The sequence below is a fragment of the Ictalurus furcatus genome, chromosome 21 (assembly GCF_023375685.1).
Source record: "Ictalurus furcatus strain D&B chromosome 21, Billie_1.0, whole genome shotgun sequence".
NCBI lineage: Eukaryota > Metazoa > Chordata > Actinopteri > Siluriformes > Ictaluridae > Ictalurus > Ictalurus furcatus.
In genome coordinates this window covers 7,947,829-7,963,558 of record NC_071275.1, presented here as the reverse complement: position 1 = coordinate 7,963,558, position 15,730 = coordinate 7,947,829, and the positions used below count along the sequence as shown (strand labels likewise).

Below are 15,730 nucleotides of genomic sequence, written 5' to 3'. Positions count from 1 at the left end.
AGTGGTGGCTTGGTGGTTAAGACTTTGGGTTACTGATTGTAAGGTCAGGGGTTCAAGCCCTGGCGCTGCCAAGCTGCCACTGTTGGGCCTTTGAGCAAGGCCAGTATCATGGCTGACCTTGCACACTGACCCCAGCTTCCTAACATGCTGGGCTATGTGAAAAAAAGAATTCCACTGTGCTGTAATGTATATGTAACTAATAAAGACTCATTATTATCATAATATTAAAATCACAGACTGCTTGGCTTCATCACATTATTTCTGGCAGTCTTCAGACACCACTTTGAGAACCACAGGTCCATCCCATAGTGTGTTTTCTGTGTGTGTTATTTTGCCTTCTAATCCCACTAATTGGCGTCCTGTGAGACAAAATACTTGTGACAGCAATTCAGCTGTGTTTGCATGTGCAAATACAGCTGAAGTGGTGTGAAAAGTGTGCCAGTGCCAGTACTCTCAGTCACTATAACGAAAGTTACTCTCTACCAAATCAGTAGCCAGAAACAACACCAGAATCTGATTCTGACTCTGACTCCAAATGATTCCTGTTTTGATTCATCACCATGATTATGCAATACCATGACTATGCAATACTCAGCATATTTTTATGAGTATATAAAGAAATGTTCTTCTGGATTTTATAAAGGTACTACACTGTAATCATTATCATTTCAATATGGAAATCGAACAGTACCCTTTATTTATTTTCATGAGATCAGGCTCATGTGTTTTTTGTGTGTAAAAGTTCAGCTTATTGGACTCTGCTTCGTTTGTGCATCATTCTGCATTAAAGCATGCATATACTGTACATTATATACAATATATGTATACAAATACAGATCTTATAGTACTCTTCATATATTCAATCAATATTAACTAATCTCTTTGAGAAGTTGATTTTAACATGGCTACAGGTCTCTCCCTGGTGGAGACTCTGAATCAGAAGTGGTGGAGGGTCAGAATTCACACCACCATGCCTAATGGATAATTTAGCGCGGCACACTTCCTTTGTGTCTGCGCTGAAAGGCGAGACTGTGTCAAGAGTGTGGGAAATCCTGCGAGAAGCAGGCCCCACACATGTGCCGAGAAACACCGCCCGTACCCATCGAGCTCACCAGCTGTCTGATGAAACCAGAGCTGACGGTATACACAGACTATCAGGGTTGTATTGTATAGACAGGGACATTAAGACTGTCTTTCTCACAGTCCTATGAACTCATGCTTTCTTCACGTGTCTATACGTCTGCACATGCCCTAATCCTATGGAACAATAGACAGGATGATATTTGTGAACTGATTGGAGTAGGAGACAAAGACTTTTGGAGTTTTATCAACATTTTCATTCTTATATATTGTAAATCTAAATCTATAAAGGAAATGGCCACATGACAGCTTTCTTGCAGAATTTTTGGTTACTAGTCTTTATCACAGCCAGCTGCTAGCTCTTCATGAGTAGGCCTGTAATTATTACTCCAATTTCTAAGGTTAACTGAATAGGAATGATCTTCATAAACAACTGATATTGCTAAGTCATGCTGCAGAATATCTTTTGTACAGGAAGCATCAGGAGCAATTTAATACAGTGCATAGGACAGTTCCAAGAATATAATACTATACAATACATCTGTGACTTAGATGTCAAATGCCTTACTGAAAATCTTATGAAGGAAAATCCTAATCCATTAATTTCCATTCCAATGGCAAGTCTTCACAACATGACCTTCATATGCAGCCCAAGATTTACTGCTTGCTGTGAGACAGAAATGTAAATGATCTTGGCCATTGAAGTAAATCTATGTGTAAATGGCTTTGCATTAATTACATTAAATTACAAATGGACCAGTTTAACTGCTTCTAATGTAACCACATGGGTTTTGTTTGGCCATGGAGGAATAATAGCCAAAGTGTTGTTTATCTAATGATATGTAAAGCCAAATAAATGAATGAACAAACCAAGACAAGAAATATACATATTTAGTCAATTTATTCATATTCACATTTAAGGCAACATGTAAAAAATAAATACATATTCAAAACGTTTATTAAAAAAGGTAACAAATACAATCAATTAGAATAATTTAATAAATAAAACTTCACTGGAGTTAAGATAAACAAAAAAAAATGTGTAAGTCTTCAATATGAAGAGTAATGACATGGGTTAATTGATAACCTTGCCCAACCCATAGGGAGGACATACAATAAACATACTTTTAAGAATTCTGATCAAAACCCAACATGAGAAAATGATCTGAATCACTGGAATGGAAAATACACTCCTACTTAGCGATGGTAAAACTACCATTTGGTTGACATGAGAGAGTCTCTGTGCTCAGTGTCTCTACCAAGGCCTCCACACAGCTCTGTTTACATTGATGTCCTGCTTGACAGGAGCCTGGTGGGTCTGGGAGGAACGTGGAGACACTGGGAAATCTTTCTGTGTTCTCTGGGCTTCTTGACAGCGGTTGAGATGCTGAAGCGTCACGTCCAGTTTTGAGTTGTCAGACAGGAAGTTCACGGTCTCCGTCCAGCACTGAGAGTAACCGTCACATTGAGCTTTCTGAGGCACTGAGATCTGGCTTTGCAGCTGCTGCTTCAGGAAGATGACAGTCATCTCCAGAATGTCAGCTTTCTCCAGCTTGGTGTTGGGGTCTTGCTGGTGGAATTCTTTCTCCAGCATCACCTTAAGCTGCTCGATGCAGTTGTTGATACGATCACGGCGCATTTTTTCCACCGCTGGTTTTCGTAGCTAAAAAAACGAAAGAGGAATTCTGTTAGCAACTTGTTCACTTTGTAAAAATGGAACATTTTCAAAAGCAATAAGTAGTTAAATATACAATAGTAGAGCTACTCACTTTATGTTTTTCCTTGTTGGAAAGCTTTGAGTAGTCAGCCGAAGGCATGTACGCAGGAGCCATCGTTTCAGAAGGAGAGCTTGTGCTTCTCTGAGAGCGAGTTAGATGTGGTCTGGAGTGAGGATCCTTCTCTGCCCTATTTATAGGAGTGCATTAGCATTACAAAGGCATGAGTCCCAGGCAGGATTAGGTTTCCCACACTCAGAGGCCAGTGGGTTCGGCGTCCTCGACAAATCAAATCAAGTCATTCAGGCTTCCATTAGTCAATCAATATTTAGTCAATACATATTATGCTACATCAGCATCTATCAATTTAATACGTAGGATGACAGTTAAATATTTAACATTGAAATATTTTAAATAACATTTAAATATAATCGATTATAAATGAATGTTATAATGTTGCCACATAACAGAAACTAAACACCTGATTTTCACAATAATTGAATAAATAATTTGAAAGTAGCTATTCGCTGACCCATAAAATGATACTCCCATTCATTTAAATAAATGTTTAAATAGACATTTTAATGAAATGAAATGTTTAGATAGAAATATCTGCTTTGACCTTGTGGGAGCTTTTTACAAAACCTACAGCTAAAAGGTTCCCCCATTGGTTAGTGAAGGGTTAGGGCTCAGGTTAGATGTAGGTGTAGATATAGCTTTAATCAGGTGCATTAATATTGATGTCAATGCATGTTCTTCACAAGGACAGTAAGACCTTACTTACTATCCTTGTGTGTGTGTGTGTGTGTGTGTGTGTGTGTGTGTGTGTGTGTGTGTGTGTGTGTGTGCACTGAACCTATAGAGAGGGAAAAGAGTTATGGAATACCTTTAACCAATAAATAGTTCCTTTACCAAAGCAGATTCCAGTTATGTCTGTTTAATTTTCAGGTGTATAACGTGTAATGCTAACCATGCCCGAGACAGTACGCGCGGCTGATTAAGTACAGCACGTTCATTAAAGCACGTGATTAACTTCGTTTAAAGCTTGATTCAAGGTTGCTCAACACATTTTGATAGTCGAGGCAGGAAGGAATGAGAATGAGAAAACGGCTCGGGTTTCAAAGCAAAGACAAGGCCATTACAACCTGCAGGATCAAAGGCAGAGTGAAGTGAAGCGTGGCTAGGAGACTTTACTTCCTCACGCCTACATGGCGAACTTGTGAGCGCAACATGGCGTCAAAGCAGGTGTTACAGGCACACTTTTAACACTTTATAGCGGCCCGTGTCGGTTTCCCATCGTGGGAGAGGAAGTGGCTACAACACAAGACAAACCGGGGGCATCACTGCTGTGTTTTTGTTCTCCTTTAATTATCCGTCGGCGTGGGAAGAAACCAAGTCTCGTGTTTCTGGGGTCATTATTTTGGGTATAAATACAGACTCACGTGCATGCACTGTCGTTTTTGTTTTTGTTTTTGTTTTTGTTTTTTTGTCTGCACACCTTTTGCAGTTTGTTTTGTAGACTATGAATGAAATGCAACCCATTTGTACAAATGTGGATCTTGAACGTGCGAGGACTGAAAACAAAGTAAGTAGAGAAGACTGAAAAGCTGCCATTATTATTATTATTATTATTATTATTATTATTATTATTATTATGTAGATAAATTGTAGATAGATATGTTTTTCTCATCTGGACAAAACAGGGACAAGAACACGTGCACACAGTTCATGCACCTGATTTCATGCAATAAATGCGCAAAAGATCAATAACTTGGTGCCGCAGTTTTCCTCGTGCAACAAGGAAATATATATATATATATTATTTAAAGAGACATGCTTTTTTATATTCTACTGATTCCTTTGTGGGCCTGGTTTTGAAATTGACCATAGATGTATGATGATTACCTTGCACTTTAAAAGAAATCTAGCTAATACACCATGTTTTTGTGTATGTGCTAAGAAGCCTTACAGAAATGTAACATAACGTGAATAATCACCGATGTTATGTTTCATGTATTTTTCATGTGTATTGCATGTGTTTTCACGTGATAATTTTTCACATATAGGGCACGTGGAATCATTATTCAGATTTTTTTTTTTTTTTAAATGGTTCTTGTAGGAGTCATTTTTCTCACGTGAGCACACATTGTTCACATGACTTGAGTTCATGTGTGCAATTTTAGAATGCAATAACGTTTTTTTTCAGCTCATATTACTCATGTAAATGAGTAATTACATGTGAATTCACATGCACAATACATGTAATTCACATTACATGTGAAAAAACGTTTAATTGTCTGTGATGTTTTTGAAAGGGAATGCATTTCCATTCCAAGTCAAAAGTGTCCTAATTTTTTCCCCATTTCTCCTTCTTAGCTTCGCAAAATCCAGGCAGAGAAAATGCGCCGAGACCGAATCAACAGCAGCATCGAGCAGCTTAGGATGATTTTCTGTCCCATCATGCAGATACCTGAAGAGCAGGCAGTCAAACTGGAGAAAGCCGACATTTTAGAGATGGCTGTGACGTTGCTCAGGCAGAAGGCGGGTTTGCGTGCAAATTCAAGTTTTACACGTGGCTTCTCTCAGTGTTTGCATGAGATGTTGCGCCATGTGTCCCTGCACGCTCCCCTGCCACACAAAGACCGAGAAGAAATCAAACGTTTCTATGTGCTGCAGAGGATGAGCCTGAGGCTGGGCTTGATGTTACTAACTCACAATCATCTTGCTCACAGATCACCAAAACGAACAGCATCCAGGAACCGAGTGGCAATGTGGAGACCATGGAAGAAAAACTGATGGGGTGTGTGGTCCAGCAATTTTATTTATCACTCTTTTAACATCTTATAGAAATTTAGTGTTTTTATTTTTGTTGTTGCTTTGTAATTTTGTGCAACATTTGCATGTACTGGAACTAATCTAGTTTTATGTTACTTAATTTGTCTACAGTGTACGCAACAGGATCTCAACCCTTGTCCTGGAGTACCCCCTGCACATTTTACTGTTCTCTCTGCTCCCAGCAGACCCACTTCAACCTTATCAGCCAATTACCAGCTTTTCCTGAGTTGAATCTTGTGTGTTCAAACACTAAAATATGCAGCACAGGGTGTACTCCAAGACCACAGTTGGGAACCTGTGTTGTATGACAAAAAAGTGTCCCTTTTTTTTCCAGATGATGTTATTGTCTTTTGTGAAGGCGTGTGCTATGATTCAAACCCCAACTATCAAATTCAACATGGATCTTTTCTTTTGGTATCATGTTGTAATTGAAATCACTTAATAAACATTCCAGGTATTTAAGTTTAACCATTGGCTTGAACCATTTTTTTAACCTAGCAGAAAAAAGCCTGTGTTATGAGGTTTTAAGTTACACTAAATTAAATTTGAAATGGTCATTCATCAGACTATTTTATCCACGTACATAAGAATAATATAAGATGAGCTATTGAGAGTTAATGTCCCTACACTAACTGTATTTATGAGCAACCTTTAGTGTTATTTATACTAAAGCATCTTATTTAGTAATTACTGAATGATTAATAGGAGAGGTATGTAATTAGGAGAATAATGCATGTGAGTCTGAACCCATCCACAGTTAAATTATTTATTCTCTTTCCCAAATAACCATCAATACAAACCATGCAGTACAGACAAAGTACATTGATAGAGTACAATACATTGTTGCAATGTCATCTACTTCAAATGTTGAGTGTAGTTATACAATTACAAAGAAACAAACCTTTTATAAAAGGTTTACATACATTTTCAGGGGTCAAAACAAGAACCACACCATGAAAGTACTATGGAGTACTCATGGAGTATATAATTCAGCATAAAGCACAATTTTTGTACAAGGTAGATTCCCAGATCAGGAGAAAGATGCCATAATTTCTTAAAACAGTAATGCATGTTAATATAAAGCAAATAATCTTGCAGTTAGCAGATTAGTATATATTTTACTGGCAAAGTAATTTTCAGTAGTCATTTAAAATAATAACCATATTGTGGTTAAAAAACATATATAGTATTTCTATAAATTAATTGAATAAGGCACTCATAGAGTATATAATATCAGTGTAAAACACATTTTTAACAAAGTAAATTGTAAGTAGATGATATACATATAAATGTATATTATATACAGCAAACAATCGACACCTTTAAAAAGCAGGTTAAAAACTAATGTATGACATGTATGACTTTTTTATGAGAAAAACATTTCTTCAAAAACTGGTAGAAAGGTTTTTGGCATAAAACAATAACAATAAAGTCCACATAGACTTGTGTTTTCGGCTTTGGGTCTTGATCTTCCCTTTACCAGGGCCTCCAGAGGGAGCTCTTAACCGAACTCTTCTCTTTGCTGATGATCTGCTGCTCTGTAGAGCTCAGCGGAGGCAGGACACTTTCCCTCCTCTTCTCATCTGGAGATGGCTGAAGAGTCTGGAAGTGGTTCAGCAGTTTTCTCTGGCTCTGTGTCTTCACCTCTTCTTTGGATAGGAAGTGGACAACATCATGGACACATCTGAAAAAGCCTTGATTGACGGCTGCTGAGCTGGAGGAGAATGCAGGATGCTGCTCCTGTTGTCTCAGGAAGCTGACTGTCATCTCCAGGATATCTGCTTTCTCCAGTTTGGAGTCAGGCTGCTGGTTGAGGAACTCTGGAGCCAGGAGAGACTTCAGCTGCTCAATGCTGCTGTTGATACGATCTCTGCGCATCTTCTCCACCATCGGCTTCCTCAGCTGCAAATAACAAAGAGAGAACATTTAGCCATCTTGAACTATAAAGAGCTATTAAGTAGAAAGCAGGTAAATATAAACATTGAAAGGAAACAGGTTCTTAATTTACCTTGTTGTTTAGAGGTAGGTGCTCGTTTGAGATGGTCATTGCAGAAGTGATGGTTGGTGCCATGGCTGTGTCTCTGTGCTGTAGATCTCTCTGTGTAGAGTGAGTGTGATTTGTACTGGCTGCATCTCCTCTATTTATACTCCCAAATCTCCATATGAATGTGTGGGTCTTGGGCTTGTTGGAGTTTCTCACAGTTTGGAGCCAGTTTGAGAGCTTGGACACACAATGAGGAATGTAGGGCTGCCACATGCTCAGTGTTCTTCTAGCAGAGAACCATGTCCATTTCTCAGTGGAGCAGGTGGAGGGGTGGGGTGATGGAGATGGATTCACAGAACACTGTGTGAATCTGGGAAAGTAGTGACCTTGTAAAGAGAGCAGCTCTGCTGCCTGGTGTTGGGATCAATGTCACTGACAGAGCACACGCTCATCATCATTGATCACACGTGGCACCTTGTATGTTCCAAAGTTTATCTAATCATTTTCTTTGCTATGACACTGAATGGAAATATTAAGACCTATTTAGATATTAAGACAGCTTATGTGGTGGGCATTCTACATAATCTAAGCCTAATACTAAATGAGATAATAAAATTTTAAAAATTGTTATTTTATAAACAAACATAATGGTTGATAAGGTGAAACTTTCTGTAAGGAGATATTTATTTAACATTTGTGGAAGGAGTCTTTAGTGTCAGCACTTTGTAACAGTTAGAGGTGTAAAAGTTAGAGGTGACATTGGAACATTAAGTTTTCCAACATAGGAAAGTCTTCAGGACAGACGGCTTTGTAGCTTCTCAGTAACATGGTTAATGGCTTAGTCTTATTAACTTCAAGAGTGAGGAAAAAAGAGAGGCTGATGAGAGAATGAGTGCATCGCATACATCGTGTTCACTGATAAAAAGTATGATGTGACCTTATAATTACTTAATGAATTGAATTCTGTGTCATTGTTGACAAATTGCTGTGGTATAGGAGGAATAAACACTTCTGGATGTGCTATTATAGCAAAATAATTACCACTCCACACCATCATTAATTATGCACCTATTACACCACACTGTCATGTTTTATTGCTTACTTATTGTCTAATTATACTGTATATCTTAAATCAGTTTTAAATGTTCATTACATTCGCTACACCCTCTAAAGATAGAAGTGTGATCTTTGAGGTCCAGTTATATACGTGAAATGATTTTGAAAGCTTCACTATATTCACTTTCCCAGGTAAAACACACAATCTAAATGTAGAAAAGATGCAATTTGTAGTGAAAGTACAGTTTTCCTTCAAAAATATGGTACTTAATATCTAGTTGAGTGGTCTCCGTGTGTTACATGTTCCCAGGCTTATATTTCACACAGTCTGGTTCATACACACATGCACACACACAGCTGTCCATCAGTAATAAGCTGAGAATGCCCCAGTCACACACCCCTCATCTGCTCCGAGCTGGTGGAGTCACAGAGGCACACGGCTTCCCACACTTCAGCATTCATCACATTAAATCCCTTACACAATAGAAGTGTGTCCGCTCTCACAGGAACAGTTGGCTACTAGATTGAGGGGCTGGAACCAAATGAACTGTAACTAAACTCTGAAATCCTTGAGTATTCCGTTAAATACCAATGTAGATTAGGATTTTGTAAGACAGGCCTTTTTAATATACACTTATAGAGCATGTGAGTCATAAGAAAAAGATATCCATTGAATAGCAAACGGACAGTGACACTACTAAAAATGTTTTGCTGTAACTATGCAAATATTGGTGCTTATTGCACTAATTGGTTACAGAAAATATGCACAGCTACCTTCAATTCTTATCACTAATGACACTGTGGGAACTTTGGAAAATCTGTTTGCTCATACCTCTAGTCATTTTCCCACAGTAGTGTAAGTGCCAGATGGCAGAGAAGAGAACGTCCCACCTGTCCAATGAAGTGTCCCATCAGAGTCCCATTGACCAAAGACATATGAGCGGACTATTGTTTAATTTCTGATGGTTTCATTGGCTGGACCCAGACAAAATTCAGTATAAATACAAGCAGGATCAGGAGATAGAAGCCAGATTCGAACTGAACCCCAACAGGGCCTGTGCTCGAAGTAGAACCGGACTTGACTACCAAGCACCTAAGCTAGCATCAGACATGCCTGCCTACATGGACATCACACCTCAGGACAACATTCAACATGCCAGGTACTTTCAAACAGATTCTGCTTTTCCAGATTGAAAATGGAGATTTTTGTGATACAGCATCAGGATGACATTTTTCAGAAAGTCATTGTATCTACTTGCAATTAACAGTAAACAACCACAATATCTATTAAATTATCTCAGAAATTGATAGAAAATACCATAAACATGCGTGTATACAATTTTCTCAATTAAACTTTCATGTCATATTTGTTCTATAAGACATGTGTACTGCTTTTAAAAATGTGAATATAACATATATCATACCATATTCTGGAAATAAAGCACTTGGGGACTTGCTGTTATAGGAACGTAATCAACAATATGGTGGTGTTATGAGGCTGACCCAAGCAGACCACCCCATAGTTAATTATTTTCCTATAACAGCATGCCTAGAAGTGTTTTATTCCTCTTATATCACAGCAATTTGGCACTGATTGAAATGTATTAATTAAATAAAGAAGAAACCATTATACTTTTTATCCATTTATAGTTATATTTAATGTGGTTACATTTAATGTATTTATTTAATGTAGAACGCCCATGAAATAAGTTCCTGTAAATTAATATAAAGTAATATAAACTTTGCAGCTGGAAATACTGTACAAGCTCTGCAGTTGTATATAAAATTAAGAAATTTTTTGTGATATCATCTGTACCAGTATGCCTCAACCAATAGTTTAACTATTTCATACATTGTTATTACAGTACACAGTCATACCAGTATTTCAGCACCCTATATTTAGCAGATTCAAGGCAATGTGTTGATGTATACTCTATTTTTTGCAGGTGTAAACTCCACAGCTTGGAAAGGAAGTGTTTCAGCAAGGTGGAGAAACTGAAGTCATCACTTGAAGAACACCTGCATAACGGAATCCCCACCTCTGATCTTCTGGAAAAGACAGTGTCGTTCTTCACCATGAAGAAGGCCTTGGTTTTCCACAACGGTTACTCCAGGTGTTCTCGGGACATTCTCCGACTTTGCCCATCCCCGACAGAAGATGTAACACCGCTGTTTTTTGAACAGTAGAGCAATGAGGAAGTCAGCACTTAAAAAGACACTCTGAAATACCTCAACCCCGGATGGAAAAATGGCACTTTCAGTCTGGATGACCCTGAGCCTATATATATATATATATATATAGTATATACGTGTGTGTATATATATATATATATATATATACATATATATATATATATATATATATATATATATATATATATATATATATATAAGATAATATCTTGCCTGTGGAGATTATAAGCAAAATATTCCACAAATATATGCAGAAGTACAGGATGCAGTTTATGCATTCGTCTACATTTTAAAATTATATTCTTTTTCTCTCATTGAGAGATGTTACTCAGTTATATTTAGCATGAAACAATGAGCGTGCTGTCTACTGGAGAAGATGGTTCACTCTAAATAATATCTGTTTAACTTCTAAAGATACAATGTATCATTTTAACGACACAATTTTGTTGATTTGTTTATATTTTGAAACAGTTGTTTGTTATGTCTACATATTTGTTCTTATGAAATAAATATTATTTCACCCTTAATCATCTGTGTGTCCTTAATCATATGAATGTAAGGGAGAAAATGTTCAAATAATAGGTTATTTTATTGTGTGATGTTATTGTGGAGTGGAAGAAAATGTTCTGACATACGATACATATAAATTTATAGCTCATGATAATATTTTGGGGGAAACAATTGACAATAATTTGAAATGGGACAAAACAGGTTAACAGTTATGCTCAAATTCATGCTCAGCTTCATTCATCCATGCTCACTGATTTCTCTCTTAATTTACAGCATACAACCTTTTTTACCGCATTGATTTTGAAATATCGTCTTCTATATCTTTATTTATAGAATATTAAACAGTTATGGTCCTTGGGGACCTGGGGGCAGTGGTAGCTCAGTGGTTAAGACATTGGACAGAAGGTCGTGAGTTCAAATCCCAGCACTGCCAAGCTGCCACTGCTGGGCCCTTGAGCAAGGCCCTCAACCTTCAACTGCTCAGTCGTATACATGAGTTAAAGGTAAGTCACTTTGGATAAGGGCATCTGCCAAATGCCATAAATGTAAACATCCTTAAACTTCTAGTAGTGTTTTAGATTACATCACATAGTTCAGAAAGGAAGTTCAAAAGACAAGAATATACAAAAAAATTATAATTAGAGTTTATTCAATTTTAAAGGATAATTCCAGTACAGTAGAATAGCAATATAATGATGTTACAGAATTAAGAAAAAAAAAAAAAAAAGATTTACACAGTCCATTCTAGTCTAGTCTAAAGGCTCCCATATTTATTCTTTACTCAGTGTAATGTATGTCTGTGTGGTATTGCTACATAATAATATACAGTTTGTTATAATCATAATTGTTAAAAAATAAATAAATAATGATAGTTAAATATATACATAATCAAATAATGTTAATTCAAACTCCATGCGAAATATATCTCCCAATCAGATTCTCATATTACTAATTCATCAAAATGTATCTTAATAACAAGATGTAAAATAACGCAGCTATAATTTGCATAAACATACAACACAAAACTAAATCAAACAGTATTTTGATAGATTTATTGTTTCTGAAAACGCTTGTCAGGTGGGAATTTTCTGTGCATACAGTGTGGTTAAGGAAGGTCAAGATGGTTATCTAAAAAGCTTCATCCCTGGGGGTGTGGGGACCAGCTGTGTGTAGGCTGATTAGCATTTAAGTAGGCACACGTCTATTGTTCGTTGCAGCCTTTTCACTGAGGAGAGTGTGGGAAAGCTCAGGAAAGCTGAGTCCCAGTTTTACTAGTCATTAACATTAATTCCATGGGCCACCAGCATGTTGCTGTATTGATGTAAACAGTTTGTGATATTTGTCTATTATATATAACTATGTAATCTATAATTGCAAGACATTTTAATGATCACATTTATTTATTCAATAATAATTGAAATGCTAAATTGGATAAGAACAGAACAATGATTAAACTTTCTACTGGGGTTATATTATAATATAATAATATATAAAAAATGAAAGAAAAATAACAATTATAGAAAGTCATAGAGTACCAACCAATAGGAAACTTTCCCTCCAGATGGTGAGAGACATTAGACTTCATCTACAATACAACACAGTGTTTAGTCATCAATACTGATCCTTTCAGGTCTTTAAAGCTTTTGAACTCCATTGATCTCAGCACAGACAACTCAGTGTGGGAAAGTCAGAAGAGCTCTAAACTCACACAAACTGACAAAGACGTGACATGAGACACATCTGTTACACCTGGACAGGTGTTTTGTTGTAAACATGTTGAGTAAGCTTTGGAAATTGCCTTAAAACTAATAAGCATATAGAACAGTACAGTATGGGCATGAACAATTATGAAATAATTAGGAAATATATCGATAGTAATAATTAGTAAGTAGTGTCATAAACATATGTATTACCATTATTAAATTACATAATTTTAGTGTGTAATAAAGATAAGTACTTAACCTTCTGCCTTTGCCTTTTAGCAAATAGTATACAATTAGGCCAAGTGTTAAAACAAACTTGAAAAAAAAATTAAAATAAAGTCACTGATTGTGGAATGTAATTCAATATCAACCCAACACGTGTGAGCAGTGATGATGAGCGTGTGCTCTGTCAGTGACATTGATCCCAACACCAGGCAGCAGATCTGCTCTCTTTACAGGGTCACTACTTTCCCAGATTCACACAGTGTTCTGTGAATCCATCTCCATCACCCCACCCCTCCACCTGCTCCCCTGAGACATGGACATTGTCCTCTGCTAGAAGAACGCTGAGCATGTGGCAGCCCTACATTCCTAATTGTGCGCCCAAGCTCTCCCATTGGCTCAAAACTGTGAGAAACTCCAACAAGCCCAGGACCCACACATTCATATGGAGATTTGGAAGTATAAATAGAGGAGATGCAGCCAGTACAAATCACACTCACTCTACACAGCGAGATCTACAGCACAGAGACACAGCCATGGCACCAACCATCACTTCTGCAATGACCATCTCAAACGAGCACCTACCTCTAAACAACAAGGTAAATTAATAACCTGCTTCTTTTCTATGCTTATATTTACCTGCTTTCTACTAAATAACTCTTTATAGTTCAAGATGACTAAGTGTTCTCTCTTTGTTATTTACAGCTGAGGAAGCCGATGGTGGAGAAGATGCGCAGAGATCGTATCAACAGCAGCATTGAGCAGCTGAAGTCTCTCCTGGCTCCAGAGTTCCTCAACCAGCAGCCTGACTCCAAACTGGAGAAAGCAGATATCCTGGAGATGACAGTCAGCTTATTGAGACAACTGCAGCAGCAGCCTGCATTATCCTGCAGCTCAGCAGCTGTCAATCAAGGCTTCTCCAGATGTGTCAATGATGTTATCCACTTCCTGTCCAAAGAAGAGTTGAAGACACAGAGCCAGAGAAAACTGCTGAACCACTTCCAGAATCTGCAGCCATCTTCAGATGAGAACAGGAGGGAAAGTGTCCTGCCTCAGCTGAGCTCTACAGAGCAGCAGATCATCAGCACAGAGAAGAGTTCGGTTAAGAGCTCCCTCTGGAGGCCCTGGTAAAGGGAAGATCAAGACTCAAAGCAGAAAACACAAGTCTATGTGGACTTTTTTTCTTTAAGTTTCAACTTCTATATGAACAGGATTATAACTGAGTTGTTAAATGTTAACATGTTATTATTGTCTTTTGGCAATTCACTTATACCTTTCTACAGTGAGAAAGATTCTTAATGAAATGCTGGTAGACTCCAGTTAGGAGAAATGTCAAGATCTGCAGTCTTGACAATGCATGTTTATGTTAAACATTAATACTGATAAGTTCATCTTCATGAAACATCCTTTTGCTATTTCCATTTTAGACAAAAAAAAACACTATATTGTTCTCTATTAGAACTATCATTTGTATTATCTTTATTATTTGATCTATTTTGATAATATTTGATCAGATTTGATCACATGTTTGCGAATTGGTTGCCAATTTTACTGTAAGAGACATGTACTATGTACATTCTGGTTAAATACACTATATTTTTTTATATAGTGAACTAGAAAATATATAATCATTAATTGCCTTTTATGAAGTTGATCACATTCTGATTAATACAGAATTATTAAGCTTTAAATTTCCATTTCTTTGAAATGAGATTTTATTGTCTGTTTATCAATATGTCACATGTTGATTATTCATCCTTATTTCTCATTTCACTTGAGAAGTTTTACATGTTTTTACCTTAGCCAAGGTTTATTTTGTACCTATTGTATGGTACTGTTAATTATGAACAATACATTTTGCCCTTGACAGTATCTGTTGAGACTGTACATTTAATTCCCATTTATTTCTTTTGAGAAATATTATATTTATCTTTAAAAGATTTTAGCTGTTGGAAAAGTTTTGTGTGTCTTTTGTAAAGACAAACTGTTTAAACTCTACTCTATTATGAGGACCATGTGTGTTGAATAATTCTTCAAGTGACTGTTGTGATATATTATCACATATTATATTGTTTTAATTCATATTATATTGTTTTAACACAAAAGTGCACTGGGGAAAAAAAGAAAAATAGGTCTAAAGTACTTTCTTATGTGTTGTGAATTTTGTGATGTCATGTCTAGTACACTAACTTGGATGTTTTGATGTCCTTCATAGGTTAGAGTGTAAAACAACTCAGGAGATAAGAATCACAGTCTATGGTCATTAATGTCCTATAATCCACCAGCCATTGAGTATTTTGGTGCACACAGGGATAAACTTTCCCACACAATTTTAATGATAAAGTATAATTATCATAATCATGGACCTGTAACCTCAAACAATGTTTTTTTTTATAGACACTCACAAAGAAAATAGGCATTTTAGATAATGA

General features: G+C 36.8%; 2 protein-coding genes and 2 pseudogenes across 2 annotated transcripts; 2 read left to right on the top strand and 2 right to left on the bottom strand.

The window, feature by feature from the left end:
* Nucleotides 1-2,240: 2,240 nt before the first annotated feature.
* On the bottom strand, nucleotides 2,241-3,023 carry LOC128625346 (transcription factor HES-5-like). Its single transcript, XM_053653577.1, has 2 exons — nucleotides 2,850-3,023; nucleotides 2,241-2,743 (listed from the first exon to the last, which is right to left on the bottom strand). The coding sequence occupies exons 1-2, from the start codon at nucleotides 2,910-2,912 to the stop codon at nucleotides 2,336-2,338; spliced, it is 471 nt and encodes a 156-aa protein (XP_053509552.1). The 5' UTR covers nucleotides 2,913-3,023; the 3' UTR covers nucleotides 2,241-2,335.
* A 782-nt stretch (nucleotides 3,024-3,805) lies between these two features.
* On the top strand, nucleotides 3,806-6,144 carry LOC128625099 (transcription factor HES-5-like). The gene is made up of 2 exons (XM_053653156.1): nucleotides 3,806-4,380; nucleotides 5,172-6,144. The coding sequence occupies exons 1-2, from the start codon at nucleotides 4,318-4,320 to the stop codon at nucleotides 5,589-5,591; spliced, it is 483 nt and encodes a 160-aa protein (XP_053509131.1). The 5' UTR covers nucleotides 3,806-4,317; the 3' UTR covers nucleotides 5,592-6,144.
* A 561-nt stretch (nucleotides 6,145-6,705) lies between these two features.
* On the bottom strand, nucleotides 6,706-7,873 carry LOC128625095 (transcription factor HES-5-like; annotated as a pseudogene).
* Nucleotides 7,874-13,772: 5,899 nt separating this feature from the next.
* LOC128625096 (transcription factor HES-5-like) lies at nucleotides 13,773-15,310 on the top strand (annotated as a pseudogene).
* The last annotated feature ends 420 nt before the right edge of the window (nucleotides 15,311-15,730 follow it).